Genomic DNA, 16,853 nt, shown 5'->3' on the forward strand with positions numbered 1-16,853 from the left:
GGTATGGGGAGCACAGCTATATGGAGAGAGTGGCACAGAGATATTGAGAGAGGTGCACAGCGATATGGAGGGAGGGGCACAGCGATATTAGAGGAGGGGCACAACAATATGGGGGGGCGCAGCAATGTGGAGGGAGGGGCACAGCAATATGAAGAGAGGGGCACAGCGATATTAGAGGAGGGGCACAGCGATATTAGAGGAGGGGCACGGCGATATTAGAGGAGGGGCACGGCGATATTAGAGGAGGGGCACGGCGATATTAGAGGAGGGGCACGGCGATATTAGAGGAGGGGCACAGCGATATTAGAGGAGGGGCACAGCGATATTAGAGGAGGGGCACAGCGATATTAGAGGAGGGGCACAGCGATATGAATGGAGGGGCACAACAATATAGGGGGCACAGCAATATGGAGGGAGGGACACAGTGATATGGGAGGAAGGACATAGCAATATGGAGGGGGCACAGCATTATGGTGAGGGGCACAGCAATATGGGGGGAGGGGCACAGCGATATTGAGGGAGGAGCACAGTGATACATGAGGAGAGGCACAACAATATGGGGGGAGCACTGCAATATGGAGGAGGCACAGCATTATGGATGGAGGGGAACAACAATATGGGGGGGAGGGTCACAGCGATATGGGGGGAGGGGCACAGCGATATGGGGGGAGGGGCACAGGGATATGGAGGGAGGGGCACAGCGATATGGAGGGAGGGGCACAGCGATATGGAGGGAGGGGCACAGCGATATGGAGGGTGCACAGCAATGTGGAGGGGGCACAAAGATATGAATGGAGGGGCACAGCGATATGGAGAGAGGGACACAGTGATATGGGAGGAAGGACATAGCAATATGGAGGGGGCACAGCATTATGGTGAGGGGCACAGCAATATGGGGGGAGGGGCACAGCGATATTGAGGGAGGAGCACAGTGATACAGGAGGAGGGGCACAACAATATGGGGGGAGCACTGCAATATGGAGGAGGCACAGCATTATGGATGGAGGGGAACAATAATATGGGGGGGAGGGGCACAGCAATATGGAAGGGGATGCACAGCGATATGGAGGGAGGGGCACAGCAATATAGAGGGGGGGGCACAGCAATATAGAGGGGGGGGGCACAGCAATATAAAGGGCGCACAACATTATGGTGGGGGGCACAGCGATATGGAGGGAGGGGCACAGCAATATAGAGGGGGGGGGCACAGCAATATGAGCGGACACAGCAATATAAAGGGCGCACAACATTATGGTGGGGGGCACAGCGATATGGAGGGAGGGGCACAGCAATATTGAGGGAGGGGCAGAGTGATATTGAGGGAGGGGCACAGCGATACAGGAGGAAGGGCACAACAATAGGTGGGGGAGCACAGAAATATGTAGGAGGCACAGCATTATGGTGGGGGGGCACAGCGATATGGGGGGAGAGGCACAGCAATATGGAAGGGGGAGCACAGCGATATGGTAGGAGGGTCAAAGCGATATGGAGGGAGGGGCACAGCGATATGAAGAGCAGAGCATAGCGATATGGAGGGGGCACAGCATTATGGTGGGGGGCACAGCGATATGGAGGCAGGGGCACAGTGATATGGGGGGAGGAGGCACAGCGATATGGGGGGAGGAGGCACAGCGATATGGGGGGGGAGCATAGCGATATGAAGAGCAGAGCAGAGCGATATGGAGGGGGCACAGCATTATGGTGGGGGGCACAGCGATGTGGATGCAGGGGCACAGCGATATGAAGAGCAGAGCATAGCGATATGGAGGGGGCACAGCATTATGGTGGGGGGCACAGCGATATGGAGGCAGGGGCACAGCGATGTGGATGCAGGGGCACAGTGGTATGGGGGGAGGAGGCACAGCGATATGCAGGGAAGGGCACAGCGATTTGGCGGAGGGGCATAGCTATATGAGGGGAGGAAAGAGAAAAAATATCTCAGCGCTCAAGAAAAGGGCTACCAATTGATGAAAATATGAACAATGGGTGTAGTAATGGACTTACTTCACGGAGGCGTCCGAGCGCAGACCCCTCCCATCCCAGTAGGTGTACAGAACAAAACCCTGCGGCCAAGGCAGTCGGGTCCACGTATTTATTACAGCAATAGGAGGCGCGTTTCTGGCCTTCATCAAGTATATGAGGGGAGGAGCACAGCGTTTTGGGAGAGGGGCACAGCCTTTATGAGGGAAGGGGCACAGTAATATGGGCGGAGGGGAAGAGTGATTTGGAGGAAAGGGTACAGCGATATGCAGGGAGGGGCACAGCGATATGCGGGTATGGGCACAGCGATATGGAGGGAGGGGCACAGCGATATGGAGGGAGGGGCACAGCGATTTGAAGGGAGTGGAACAGCAATGTGAGAGGAAGAGCATGCTAATCTGCGGGGAGGGGCACGCTGATATGGGAGGAGTGGAACAGCGATATGGGGGGAGTGGAATAGCAATATGGGGGGTGGGGCACAGCGATATGGGAGGAGACTCACAGCGATACAGGGGGAGGGTCACAGCGATGTAGGAAAAAGGGCACAGCAATACGGGCGGAGGGGAACAGAGATATGAAGGGGGGGCACAGTTATATTGAGGGAGGGTCACAGCGATATAGGAAGAAGGGCACAGCAATACGGGCGGAGGGGAACAGAGATATGATAAGAGGGGAACAGAGATATGAAGGAGGGGCACAGCCATATGATGGTAGGGGAACAGTGATAAGGAAGGAGGGGCACAGTGATAAGGGGGAGGGGCACAGCCAAAGGGGGAAAGGCCCAGCGATATGGAGGGAGGGGAACAGTGATATGGGGCGAGGGCACAGCAATATGAGGGGCACAGCAAATTGGGAGGAAGATCACAACAATACAGGGGGTGGTGCACAGCGATATGGTGGCGAGGCAAAGCAATATGGGAGGAGACTCACCGCGATATAGAAAGAAGGGCACAGCAACACGGGCGGAGGGGCACAGATATGGGGAAAGGGCACAGCAATATGGAGGGGGGCACAGCAATATGGAGGGAGGGGCACAGCCATATGGAGGGGGGAGCAAAGTAATATGGGGGGAGAGACACAGCGATATGGGGGAGGGGCACAGCAATATGGAGGAGGGAGCAAAGTAATATGGGGGGAGAGACACAGCGATATGGGGGAGGGGCACAGCAATATGGAGGAGGGAGCAAAGTGATATGGGGGGAGGGGCACAGCAATAGGGGGGAAAGGCACAGCGAAACAGGAGGAGGGGAACAGTGATATGTGGGAGGGTCACAGCGATATGGAGGGGGCACAGCGATATGGAGGGGGCACAGCGATATGGATGGAGGAGTACAGCTATATGGGGGGAGAGGCACAGTGATATGTAGGGAGGGGCAAAGTGATATTAGAAGAGTGAAAAAACAATATGGGGTGTGCACCGCAATATGTAGGGGCACAGCATTATGGTGGGGGGCACAGAGATATTAGAGGAGTGGAACAACAATATGGGGGGCACAGCGATATGGGGGACAGACAGGTCCTAGTGGTGGGGGACTCCATTATTAAGGGAACAGGCAAGTCTCAGTGGTGGGGGACTCCATTATTAGGGGGACAAACAGGTCCTGGTGGTGGGGGAATCTATTATTATGGGGACAGAAAGGTCCTGGCGGTGGGGGATTTCATTGTTAGGGGAACAGACAGGTCCTAGTGGTGGGGGACTCCATTATTAGGGGGACAGATAGGCCCTGGTGGTTGGGGACTCCATTAGTAGGGGGACAGACAGACCCTAGTGGTGGGGGACTCCATTAGTAGTGGAACAGACAGATCCTAGTGGTGGGGAATTCCATTGTTAGGGGCACAGACAGGTCCTAGTGGTGGGGGAATCCATTATTAGGGAGACAGAAAGGTCCTGACATTGGGGGATTTCATTGTTAAGGAAACAGACAGGTCCTATTGGTCGGGGACTCCATTATTAGGGGGACAGAAAGGTCCTCGCGGTGGGGGATCCCATTGTTAGGGGGACAGACCGGTCCTAGTGGTGGGAGATTCCATGGTAGGGGGACAGACAGATCCTGATGGTGGGGGACTCCATTGTTAGGGGGACAGACAGGTCCTAGTGGTGGGCGACTCCATTATTAGAGGTCAGACATCCTGACGGTGGGAAACTCCATTATTGGGAGGACAGATAGGCCCTGGTGGGGGGGGGGGGGGGACTCTATTGTTAGGGGAGCAGACAGATCCTAATAGTGGGAGACAACATTATTAGGGGGACAAAATGGTCCTGGCGGTAGGGGATTCCATTGTTAGGGGGACAGACAGGTTCTGGCTGTGGGGCACTCCATTATTAGGGGGACAGACAGATCCCGATGGTGGGGGACTCCATTATTGGGGGGACAGACAGATCCTGATGGTGGGGGACTCCATTATCGGGGGGACAGACAGGTCCTGGCTGTGGGGGGACTCCCTTGTTAGGGGGACAGACAGGTCCTGGCTGTGGGGCACTCCATTATTAGGGGGACAGACAGATCCCGATGGTGGGGGACTCCATTATTGGGGGGACAGACAGATCCCGATGGTGGGGGACTCCATTATCGGGGGGACAGACAGGTCCTGGCTGTGGGGGGACTCCCTTGTTAGGGGGACAGACAGGTCCTGGCTGTGGGGGGACTCCCTTGTTAGGGGGACAGACAGGTCCTGGCTGTGGGGGGACTCCATTGTTAGGGGGACAGACAGGTCCTGGCTGTGGGGGGACTCCATTGTTAGGGGGACAGACAGGTCCTGGCTGTGGGGGGACTCCATTGTTAGGGGGACAGACAGGTCCTGGCTGTGGGGGGACTCCATTGTTAGGGGGACAGACAGGTCCTGGCTGTGGGGGGACTCCATTGTTAGGGGGACAGACAGGTCCTGGCTGTGGGGGGACTCCATTGTTAGGGGGACAGACAGGTCCTGGCTGTGGGGGGACTCCATTGTTAGGGGGACAGACAGGTCCTGGCTGTGGGGGACTCCATTGTTAGGGGGACAGACAGGTCCTGGCTGTGGGGGACTCCATTGTTAGGGGGACAGACAGGTCCTGGCTGTGGGGGACTCCATTGTTAGGGGGACAGACAGGTCCTGGCTGTGGGGGACTTTATTGTTAGGGGGACAGACAGGTCCTGGCTGTGGGGGACTTTATTGTTAGGGGGACAGACAGGTCCTGGCTGTGGGGGACTTTATTGTTAGGGGGACAGACAGGTCCTGGCTGTGGGGGACTTTATTGTTAGGGGGACAGACAGGTCCTGGCTGTGGGGGGACTCCATTGTTAGGGGGACAGACAGGCCCTGGCTTTGGGGGACTCCATTGTTAGGGGGACAGACAGGTCCTAGTGGTGGGGGGCTCCATTGTTAGGAGTACAGACAGGTCTTATTGGTGGTAGACTCCATTATTAGGGGGACCGACAAGTCCTAGCGGTGGGGGACTCAATTACTAGGGGGACAGACAGGTCCTAGTGGAGGGGCACTCCATTGCTAGGGGGACAGACAGGTCCTAGTGGTGGTGGACTCCATCATTAGGGGGACAGACAGATCCTGGTGGTGGGGCACTCCATTATTGGGGGAAGAGATAGGCCCTGGTGGGGGTGGGGGGCCGGGACTCCCTTGTTGGGGAAACAGACAGGTCCTAATGGTGGGGGACTTCATTATTAGGGGGACCGACAAGTCCTAGTGGTGGGAGACTTCATTATTAGGGGGACCGACAAGTCCTAGCGGTGTGGAACTCAATTACTAGTGGGACAGACAGGTCCTAGTGGAGGGGCACTCCATTGCTAGGGGGACAGACGGGTCCTAGTGGTAGGGGACTCCATTGTTAGGAGGACAGACAGGTCCTAGTGGTGGGGGGCTCCATTGTTAGGAGGACAGAAAGGTCCTAGTGGTGGGGGACTCCATTGTTAGGAGGACAGAAAGGTCCTAGTGGTGGGGGACTCCATTGTTAGGAGGACAGAAAGGTCCTAGTGGTGGGGGACTCCATTGTTAGGAGGACAGAAAGGTCCTAGTGGTGGGGGACTCCATTGTTAGGAGGACAGAAAGGTCCTAGTTGTGGGGGACTCCATTGTTAGGAGGACAGAAAGGTCCTAGTGGTGGGGGACTCCATTGTTAGGAGGACAGAAAGGTCCTAGTGGGGGGGGACTCCATTGTTAGGAGGACACAAAGGTCCTAGTGGTGGGGGACTCCATTGTTAGGAGGACACAAAGGTCCTAGTGGTGGGGGACTCCATTGTTAGGAGGACACAAAGGTCCTAGTGGTGGGGGACTCCATTGTTAGGAGGACACAAAGGTCCTAGTGGTGGGGGACTCCATTGTTAGGAGGACACAAAGGTCCTAGTGGTGGGGGACTCCATTGTTAGGAGGACACAAAGGTCCTAGTGGTGGGGGACTCCATTGTTAGGAGGACACAAAGGTCCTAGTGGTGGGGGACTCCATTGTTAGGAGGACACAAAGGTCCTAGTGGTGGGGGACTCCATTGTTAGGAGGACAGAAAGGTCCTAGTGGTGGGGGACTCCATTGTTAGGAGGACAGAAAGGTCCTAGTGGTGGGGGACTCCATTGTTAGGAGGACAGAAAGGTCCTAGTGGTGGGGGACTCCATTATTAGGGGGACAAACAGGTCCTGGTGGTGGGGGAATCTATTATTATGGGGACAGAAAGGTCCTGGCGGTGGGGGATTTCATTGTTAGGGGAACAGACAGGTCCTAGTGGTGGGGGACTCCATTATTAGGGGGACAGATAGGCCCTGGTGGTTGGGGACTCCATTAGTAGGGGGACAGACAGACCCTAGTGGTGGGGGACTCCATTAGTAGTGGAACAGACAGATCCTAGTGGTGGGGAATTCCATTGTTAGGGGCACAGACAGGTCCTAGTGGTGGGGGAATCCATTATTAGGGAGACAGAAAGGTCCTGACATTGGGGGATTTCATTGTTAAGGAAACAGACAGGTCCTATTGGTCGGGGACTCCATTATTAGGGGGACAGAAAGGTCCTCGCGGTGGGGGATCCCATTGTTATGGGGACAGACCGGTCCTAGTGGTGGGAGATTCCATGGTAGGGGGACAGACAGATCCTGATGGTGGGGGACTCCATTGTTAGGGGGACAGACAGGTCCTAGTGGTGGGCGACTCCATTATTAGAGGTCAGACATCCTGACGGTGGGAAACTCCATTATTGGGAGGACAGATAGGCCCTGGTGGGGGGGGGGGGGGACTCTATTGTTAGGGGAGCAGACAGATCCTAATAGTGGGAGACAACATTATTAGGGGGACAAAATGGTCCTGGCGGTAGGGGATTCCATTGTTAGGGGGACAGACAGGTTCTGGCTGTGGGGCACTCCATTATTAGGGGGACAGACAGATCCCGATGGTGGGGGACTCCATTATTGGGGGGACAGACAGATCCTGATGGTGGGGGACTCCATTATCGGGGGGACAGACAGGTCCTGGCTGTGGGGGGACTCCCTTGTTAGGGGGACAGACAGGTCCTGGCTGTGGGGGGACTCCCTTGTTAGGGGGACAGACAGGTCCTGGCTGTGGGGCACTCCATTATTAGGGGGACAGACAGATCCCGATGGTGGGGGACTCCATTATTGGGGGGACAGACAGATCCTGATGGTGGGGGACTCCATTATCGGGGGGACAGACAGGTCCTGGCTGTGGGGGGACTCCCTTGTTAGGGGGACAGACAGGTCCTGGCTGTGGGGGGACTCCATTGTTAGGGGGACAGACAGGTCCTGGCTGTGGGGGGACTCCATTGTTAGGGGGACAGACAGGTCCTGGCTGTGGGGGGACTCCATTGTTAGGGGGACAGACAGGTCCTGGCTGTGGGGGGACTCCATTGTTAGGGGGACAGACAGGTCCTGGCTGTGGGGGGACTCCATTGTTAGGGGGACAGACAGGTCCTGGCTGTGGGGGGACTCCATTGTTAGGGGGACAGACAGGTCCTGGCTGTGGGGGGACTCCATTGTTAGGGGGACAGACAGGTCCTGGCTGTGGGGGGACTCCATTGTTAGGGGGACAGACAGGTCCTGGCTGTGGGGGGACTCCATTGTTAGGGGGACAGACAGGTCCTGGCTGTGGGGGGACTCCATTGTTAGGGGGACAGACAGGTCCTGGCTGTGGGGGGACTCCATTGTTAGGGGGACAGACAGGTCCTGGCTGTGGGGGGACTCCATTGTTAGGGGGACAGACAGGTCCTGGCTGTGGGGGGACTCCATTGTTAGGGGGACAGACAGGTCCTGGCTGTGGGGGGACTCCATTGTTAGGGGGACAGACAGGTCCTGGCTGTGGGGGACTCCATTGTTAGGGGGACAGACAGGTCCTGGCTGTGGGGGACTCCATTGTTAGGGGGACAGACAGGTCCTGGCTGTGGGGGACTCCATTGTTAGGGGGACAGACAGGTCCTGGCTGTGGGGGACTTTATTGTTAGGGGGACAGACAGGTCCTGGCTGTGGGGGACTTTATTGTTAGGGGGACAGACAGGTCCTGGCTGTGGGGGGACTTTATTGTTAGGGGGACAGACAGGTCCTGGCTGTGGGGGGACTCCATTGTTAGGGGGACAGACAGGCCCTGGCTTTGGGGGACTCCATTGTTAGGGGTACAGACAGGTCTTATTGGTGGTAGACTCCATTATTAGGGGGACCGACAAGTCCTAGCGGTGGGGGACTCAATTACTAGGGGGACAGACAGGTCCTAGTGGAGGGGCACTCCATTGCTAGGGGGACAGACAGGTCCTAGTGGTGGTGGACTCCATCATTAGGGGGACAGACAGATCCTGGTGGTGGGGCACTCCATTATTGGGGGAAGAGATAGGCCCTGGTGGGGGTGGGGGGCCGGGACTCCCTTGTTGGGGAAACAGACAGGTCCTAATGGTGGGGGACTTCATTATTAGGGGGACCGACAAGTCCTAGTGGTGGGAGACTTCATTATTAGGGGGACCGACAAGTCCTAGCGGTGGGGAACTCAATTACTAGTGGGACAGACAGGTCCTAGTGGAGGGGCACTCCATTGCTAGGGGGACAGACGGGTCCTAGTGGTAGGGGACTCCATTGTTAGGAGGACAGAAAGGTCCTAGTGGTGGGGGACTCCATTGTTAGGAGGACAGAAAGGTCCTAGTGGTGGGGGACTCCATTGTTAGGAGGACAGAAAGGTCCTAGTGGTGGGGGACTCCATTGTTAGGAGGACAGAAAGGTCCTAGTGGTGGGGGACTCCATTGTTAGGAGGACAGAAAGGTCCTAGTGGTGGGGGACTCCATTGTTAGGAGGACAGAAAGGTCCTAGTGGTGGGGGACTCCATTGTTAGGAGGACAGAAAGGTCCTAGTGGTGGGGGACTCCATTGTTAGGAGGACAGAAAGGTCCTAGTGGTGGGGGACTCCATTGTTAGGAGGACAGAAAGGTCCTAGTGGTGGGGGACTCCATTGTTAGGAGGACAGAAAGGTCCTAGTGGTGGGGGACTCCATTGTTAGGAGGACAGAAAGGTCCTAGTGGTGGGGGACTCCATTGTTAGGAGGACAGAAAGGTCCTAGTGGTGGGGGACTCCATTGTTAGGAGGACAGAAAGGTCCTAGTGGTGGGGGACTCCATTGTTAGGGGGACAGACAGGTCCTAGTGGTATGGGACTGCATTGTTAGGGGGACAGACAGGTCCTAGTGGTGGGGGGCTCCATTGTTAGGGGTACAGACAGATCCTGATGGTGGGGGACTCCATTATTAGGGGGACCGACAAGTCCTAGCGGTAGGGAACTCAATTACTAGGGGGACAGACAGGTCCTAGTGGAGGGGCACTCCATTGCTAGGGGGACAGACAGGTCCTAGTGGTGGGGGACTCCATTTTTAGGAGGACAGACAGGTCCTAGTGGTGGTGGACTCCATCATTAGGGGGACAGACAGATCCTGCTGGTGGGGGACTCCATTATTGGGGGGAGAGATAGGCCCTGGTGGGGGGGGGGGGGGGACTCAATTGTTAGGAGGACAGACAGGTCCTAGTGGTAGGGGACTCCATTGTTAGGAGGACAGACATGTCCTAGTGGTAGGGGACTCCATTGTTAGGAGGACAGACAGGTCCTAGTGGTGGGGGACTCCATTGTTAGGAGGACAGACAGGTCCTAGTGGTGGGGGACTCCATTGTTAGGAGGACAGACAGGTCCTCGTGGTGGGGGACTCCATTGTTAGGAGGACAGACAGGTCCTCGTGGTGGGGGACTCCATTGTTAGGAGGACAGACAGGTCCTCGTGGTGGGGGACTCCATTGTTAGGAGGACAGACAGGTCCTCGTGGTGGGGGACTCCATTCTTAAAAGGACAGACAGGTCCTCGTGGTGGGGGACTCCATTCTTAAAAGGACAGACAGGTCCTCGTGGTGGGGGACTCCATTCTTAAAAGGACAGACAGGTCCTCGTGGTGGGGGACTCCATTCTTAAAAGGACAGACAGGTCCTCGTGGTGGGGGACTCCATTCTTAAAAGGACAGACAGGTCCTCGTGGTGGGGGACTCCATTCTTAAAAGGACAGACAGGTCCTCGTGGTGGGGGACTCCATTCTTAAAAGGACAGACAGGTCCTCGTGGTGGGGGACTCCATTCTTAAAAGGACAGACAGGTCCTCGTGGTGGGGGACTCCATTCTTAAAAGGACAGACAGGTCCTCGTGGTGGGGGACTCCATTCTTAAAAGGACAGACAGGTCCTCGTGGTGGGGGACTCCATTCTTAAAAGGACAGACAGGTCCTCGTGGTGGGGGACTCCATTCTTAAAAGGACAGACAGGTCCTCGTGGTGGGGGACTCCATTCTTAAAAGGACAGACAGGTCCTCGTGGTGGGGGACTCCATTCTTAAAAGGACAGACAGGTCCTCGTGGTGGGGGACTCCATTCTTAAAAGGACAGACAGGTCCTCGTGGTGGGGGACTCCATTCTTAAAAGGACAGACAGGTCCTCGTGGTGGGGGACTCCATTCTTAAAAGGACAGACAGGTCCTCGTGGTGGGGGACTCCATTCTTAAAAGGACAGACAGGTCCTCGTGGTGGGGGACTCCATTCTTAAAAGGACAGACAGGTCCTCGTGGTGGGGGACTCCATTCTTAAAAGGACAGACAGGTCCTCGTGGTGGGGGACTCCATTCTTAAAAGGACAGACAGGTCCTCGTGGTGGGGGACTCCATTATTATGGGGGCAGACAGGGTAATCTGCTAAAAAGATCGGAATCATTGAATGGTGTGTTGTCTTCCTGGCACTTGAGTTCGACACATCACAGATCGTCTTGACAGATTACTGGGAGGGGCTGGTGAGGATCCAGGGGTAATGGTGCATAGTGGTACCAACAACAAAGTCAGAGGTCGATGGAAAGTCCTTAAAAACTATTTCAGGGACCTCGGATGTAAGCTTAGGGCAAGGACCAAAGTAGCATCTTCTGAAATACTCCGTGTACCATAAGGCAGTAGGATCTTAGGGAGGTAAACAAGTGGCTCCGGAGTTGGTGTAAGAAGGAGGGCTTCAGGTTCCTGGACAACTTGGCTGACGGCCACAGGCTCTACTGTAGGGACGGGCTGCATCTTAATGGGGAGGGGGCGGCTGTGCTGGGGGAGAAGATGGCTAGAAGGTTGGAGGAGTGTTTAAAGTAGGGACTGGGGGGCAACCAGAGAGATATAGGGTAAGACAGACTTGGGACTAAGTAATGGAAATAGGGGCGGAGTGGTGCGAGGGTTTGTACAGTTAGAGCTGGCAGGATAGTTAGTAGGACCAGAAGTAGCACAATGAAGAGAAATAACCACAACCATCTAAACTGTATGGCAACGTAGTGGGTGAGCTCGAAGCGACAATGTCCGAGGACCATGCAGAATGGAAACCGTAACAGCCACGGTATCCGCACCCTCGCCCACCACCGGCACTATCACCACATTTGTGAACTGTTGCGTCAAAAAGTTACAATTTTGGTGTAAGTGCTAAAAATTGCAACTTTTAGGTATTTACACCAGTTCTGCCACTACTTTAAAATGTGGGCGAGGCTTAGCATTAGCGAGCGCAGCCAAACGCGGCCTGTCAGATTGGGTGTCAATTCTAGCTGGGATCCATGTTGGCGCGGAGCTCAGACGTTCCTCGCGGTCGCGGCTTGTGCCTCTCAATACATTTGCTACATTTCATTCGGCACAAACGGATTAACTAAATCTGCAAGGAAGCGGACCCGCCGCGCCGACTGTAAACCCTCACGATGCCAACTTATGCTGCCCATTTCCAGTGTAAATTTTGATATCACACGTGCCAACATGCCATTACCCCGCGGATGGGAGGCGTTTGTCAAAACCGGTTCGCATCCCTTCGTGGAAGTAGATCGCGGAGTTAATCCCATTGATTTCAATGGGGAAACCTTGTATCCCGCCGCGTGCACCGAGCTTGTGGCACTGCGCACAATGGGAGGAGCGATGCGAGAGCGCGCACAAGTCAGGACGGGCCGCCATTAGTGTATTATAGAATGGGCTTCATATTCGTACGAGATCTGAGCGTCTCGCAGCACACAAATCTCACGCGATCTTCTCGCTGGTGTGAAGCCGGCTTGACTCTGATAAATGTAACCTGCGAGTCAACAAAGACCGCCATCCAATAAACGGGCGAAGTGCGAAGGTGACGCAAGGAGAAACGCGCGATTCCAGTTTGGATGAGCGGCTGACGTCATTGGTGGGAGCCGTGAGCTTCTCCTCAGTGTTGAGCGGTAGGTGACCGCGCCGACCAGGATTTATATACCGGCTAAAACTGAACAAAAAGCGCGCATTCCCGCTTCGCCGTCGCCTCGCCGTTAACCTCAACCAGCTGTTTGTTTTCATTTGTTTGAACAATTTGCGGAAGGCTAACGCTTCTGTCTCGGCGCACCTTCAGCGCCGGCTGCACCGACCACAGGAGCGCTACAGCGGCCGGTTGTCTCTGGTCGGGTGTGCAGACTCCAGCCTAATGCGGGCGCTGCTTCAGTAGCGGGTATCCCCTTCGTGCGGAGGCTATGGCGCTGGCAGCCGGTCATCGAGCTTCGCTGGACGTGGCGGATGGGCACACATAGTTTCATCAAGCGGTTAGTCTAATCAGCAGGTATGTAGATGCGTACGAGCGCTGAGGCCGGTGTCTGCACCCCTACACTAATCCTTCAGTGTTCAGACTGCCAAGAATTGCGCGAGCCGAGTGACCGTGACCGACAGACGGCAACCCCACGCTTATCCTTCAGTTTCTGCACGCTAATCTTTCCTTGTAAACGCAGCACTACTGGAATCTGCGAGTCCCAGGGCGGGCGGGCGGGCGGGGGGCCGGCAGGACCCCTTCACACGACTGTATGCGCAGAAACCCTCCCCGCAGCACAATGCACCGCGAACGAGGGGAGGTTTGGGCACGAATTGGCACAAGGTACTGTATTTTTCGGAGAATGTATTAGGCCCCCTTCACACGGGCGTGTTTGCACCGAACACGCAGAGAGTAGACCCCATTGGTTTCCTGCGCTCGTTCACATCTGCGCAGCTTTCAAGCGCATTTCTGTTGCACAAAAAACATCCAGCATGCCCTACTTTCCCTGCGCATTTGCGCACCAAGTCAATTCGTATGCGAGCTTAATGCGCTTGATGCGTGAAATGCTGCGCAATTGTGGAACTGCTTAAATTCATTTGCCATTTCAATTGGTGCGTCTTTATTTGCTGCCGCCATGAACACGGAAAAGGGACAGTAAGATATGCCGATGTGCGCAAAAAAAGCATTGCTTACCCTGTAAATACGCAGCGCTTCGTGTGAAGGGGCTTCAGGGTGAGGAGGACCGTGCGGATGAGAAATCCTCCAGGGTGGAAGTCACAGAAAACGTGGGAACAAATCATGGAAACCCGGATGAGATGTGGAATGGCGCAGATTGAAGCGCTGTAATATATGCCACAAACACGGAGCTGACGGCGTGCGCGGCGGCAGAGCTGTAAGCAGCAGGTGTGCTGCCCCCCCCGCTGACTATACATGTACCCGTGTAGCGCCGCGCCGCGCTTATTCACACTCAGCAGGACTCCGGTTTTAGCCGCGGCGGCTTTGAAGCGGTGCGGCCGCATGCTTTTCCGTTGCGGCCGGCTTCCCATAGAGGAGAGTGCGGCCGTGACATAAATAAACAAAAAAACGACTGCAAACAAACATGCTCAATCTTTTGAAGCTGTGGTCGCCGCAGCCGCGGTTTTAAACGGATTTACCGCAGCGGATTAGCCGTCCCGTGTGGACGAGGTTTCTGAGAAATCTCATCCACATGGCTGGCTAATCCCGAGATTAGCGGCCGCGGGCGGTTTTGCCGCGGGCGGATCTGCTGCAGCAGAACGGCGGCAAATCCGCCCTGTGTGAATCCAGCCTAAGAGGAACTTGGCTGGATTGTTGCCATCTGCCAGTCATTCGCAGCAGCGGCGGCGGCATCGTGCGTGTCCAGGAGACTGCGAGCGCGCAGCGCTGCATGGCGAGCCTTCTGCTGTGACCGGCGCTGCAGCTAAAGTCACCCTGGTAGCCGGAAAATGCGTTTAGTGGAACGATTATTGTGAAGCTGACCGTTCAGGTTGGGCGCGAGCCGACCGCCCAATGACCATCGGGCGCTTCTCATTCGTCACCATCGGCTCGTTGTGTTTAAACACTGATTGTTCCGCGTTTCATATAAGAATGTGAGGCAGAGAACAGGAAGCGAACGACTCAACAATCAATCTGCTTGTGTGAACGCGCCAGTGACGACTCTTGTTAGCAGTGTTACGGCGCATGAAGAGACAGCTGTCAATCAGTGGCTGGTGGTGGGCGCACAGCTGTCAATCAGTGGCTGGTGGTGGGCGCACAGCTGTCAATCAGTGGCTGGTGGTGGGCACACAGCTGTCAATCAGTGGCTGACGGTGGGCGCACAGCTGTCAATCAGTGGCTGACGGTGGGCGCACAGCTGTCAATCAGTGGCTGGTGGTGGGCGCACAGCTGTCAATCAGTGGCTGACGGTGGGCACACAGCTGTCAATCAGTGGCTGACGGTGGGCGCACAGCTGTCAATCAGTGGCTGGTGGTGGGCGCACAGCTGTCAATCAGTGGCTGGTGGTGGGCGCACAGCTGTCAATCAGTGGCTGGTGGTGGGCGCACAGCTGTCAATCAGTGGCTGGTGGTGGGCACACAGCTGTCAATCAGTGGCTGGTGGTGGGCGCACAGCTGTCAATCAGTGGCTGGTGGTGGGCGCACAGCTGTCAATCAGTGGCTGGTGGTGGGCGCACAGCTGTCAATCAGTGGCTGCTGCTGGGCGCACAGCTGTCAATCAGTGGCTGCTGGTGGGCGCACAGCTGTCAATCAGTGGCTGCTGGTGGGCGCACAGCTGTCAATCAGTGGCTGACGGTGGGCGCACAGCTGTCAATCAGTGGCTGACGGTGGGTGCACAGCTGTCAATCAGTGGCTGGTGGTGGGCGCACAGCTGTCAATCAGTGGCTGGTGGTGGGTGCACAGCTGTCAATCAGTGGCTGACGGTGGGCGCACAGCTGTCAATCAGTGGCTGGTGGTGGGCAGACAGCTGTCAAACAGTGGCTGATCGTGGGCGCACAGCTGTCAATCAGTGGCTGACGGTGGGCGCACAGCTGTCAATCAGTGGCTGGTGGTGGGCGCACAGCTGTCAATCAGTGGCTGACGGTGGGCGCACAGCTGTCAATCAGTGGCTGATCGTGGGCGCACAGCTGTCAATCAGTGGCTGGTCGTGGGCGCACAGCTGTCAATCAGTGGCTGACGGTGGGCGCACAGCTGTCAATCAGTGGCTGATCGTGGGCGCACAGCTGTCAATCAGTGGCTGGTGGTGGGCGCACAGCTGTCAATCAGTGGCTGGTGGTGGGCGCACAGCTGTCAATCAGTGGCTGATCGTGGGCGCACAGCTGTCAATCAGTGGCTGATCGTGGGCGCACAGCTGTCAATCAGTGGCTGGTGGTGGGCGCACAGCTGTCAATCAGTGGCTGGTGGTGGGTGCACAGCTGTCAATCAGTGGCTGGTGGTGGGCGCACAGCTGTCAATCAGTGGCTGGTGGTGGGCGGACGGTAAACCAGTGCTGCCTGCACACGTCTAGTATATATGCACACGCTGCGGCACTGCGGTCACTCACCTGCGTCTCCTGCTGATCGCGGACCAGACGAGCAGGGCGGCCAGGAGGAGGATGAGGAGCGCCGCGGCGATCATCGTGCTGCGGGAGGACGAGCGGCTGCCGGCGCTTATATCCTGGGAGGGCGGGGCCGCTCACACAGCTGCTGCCCACTCACCGGGGCAGATCCCGTCCCTTCTGCCCCCAGCATCCGCGTCCCTTCTGCCCCTACGGACACCAGGACAGCGGCGAGGCGTCCCGGCAGTGGACGCTAGAAGTGATGACACTCCCGAGACTAGCCGGAGGGGAAGGAAGGGGAAGAACTGGAAGGGGGGATGCAGGGGCTGCAGGGTGGAAAGAAGGGGAATGAAAGGGCAAGAAGGGAATGAATAGGAAGGAGAGGAATGGAGGTGCAGGAGGGTGAACAGGAGTTAATTAAAGGGGCAGGAATGGAATGAAGAGGCAGCAAGGTGGAAAAGAAAGGAATGAAGGGGCAGAAAGGTGAAAAGGGGCTGGAAGAGAAAAAGTGGAATAGGGGATAAAAGAGTAGGAATGTGAAAAGGAGGGGAATGAAGAGGTAGGAAGGGAAAGAATTGTAAGGGGGAAAGAAGAGGAAGGAAGGTGGAAAAGAAAGGAATGGAAGGACAGATAGGTGAAAAGGAATGGAATGAAGAGGCAATAAGGTGGAAAGGAGGGAAATGAAGGGGCAGGAGGGTGGCCTGTAGGGGAATAAAGGGGAAAGAGGGTGTAAATAAGGGGAATGAAGGGGCAGGAAGGTAATGAATGAGAAGAGTGGAATGGAGGTGCAGGAGGGTGGACAG

The 16,853-nt window shown here is 56.1% G+C and overlaps 1 protein-coding gene across 1 annotated transcript in view; it reads right to left on the reverse strand.

Annotated features, from left to right (window-relative positions):
• PTGIS (prostaglandin I2 synthase) overlaps positions 1 to 16,130 on the reverse strand; it is a 104,660-nt gene extending 88,530 nt beyond the window's left edge. The window contains exon 1 of the mRNA XM_066587388.1: positions 16,057 to 16,130. Within this exon, the coding sequence (XP_066443485.1) occupies positions 16,057 to 16,130 (74 nt within the window). The remainder of the gene's footprint in view (positions 1 to 16,056) is intronic.
• Between the last annotated feature and the right edge of the window lie 723 nt (positions 16,131 to 16,853).

This window comes from Eleutherodactylus coqui, chromosome 13 (genome assembly GCF_035609145.1).
Source record: "Eleutherodactylus coqui strain aEleCoq1 chromosome 13, aEleCoq1.hap1, whole genome shotgun sequence".
NCBI classification, from domain to species: Eukaryota; Metazoa; Chordata; class Amphibia; order Anura; family Eleutherodactylidae; genus Eleutherodactylus; species Eleutherodactylus coqui.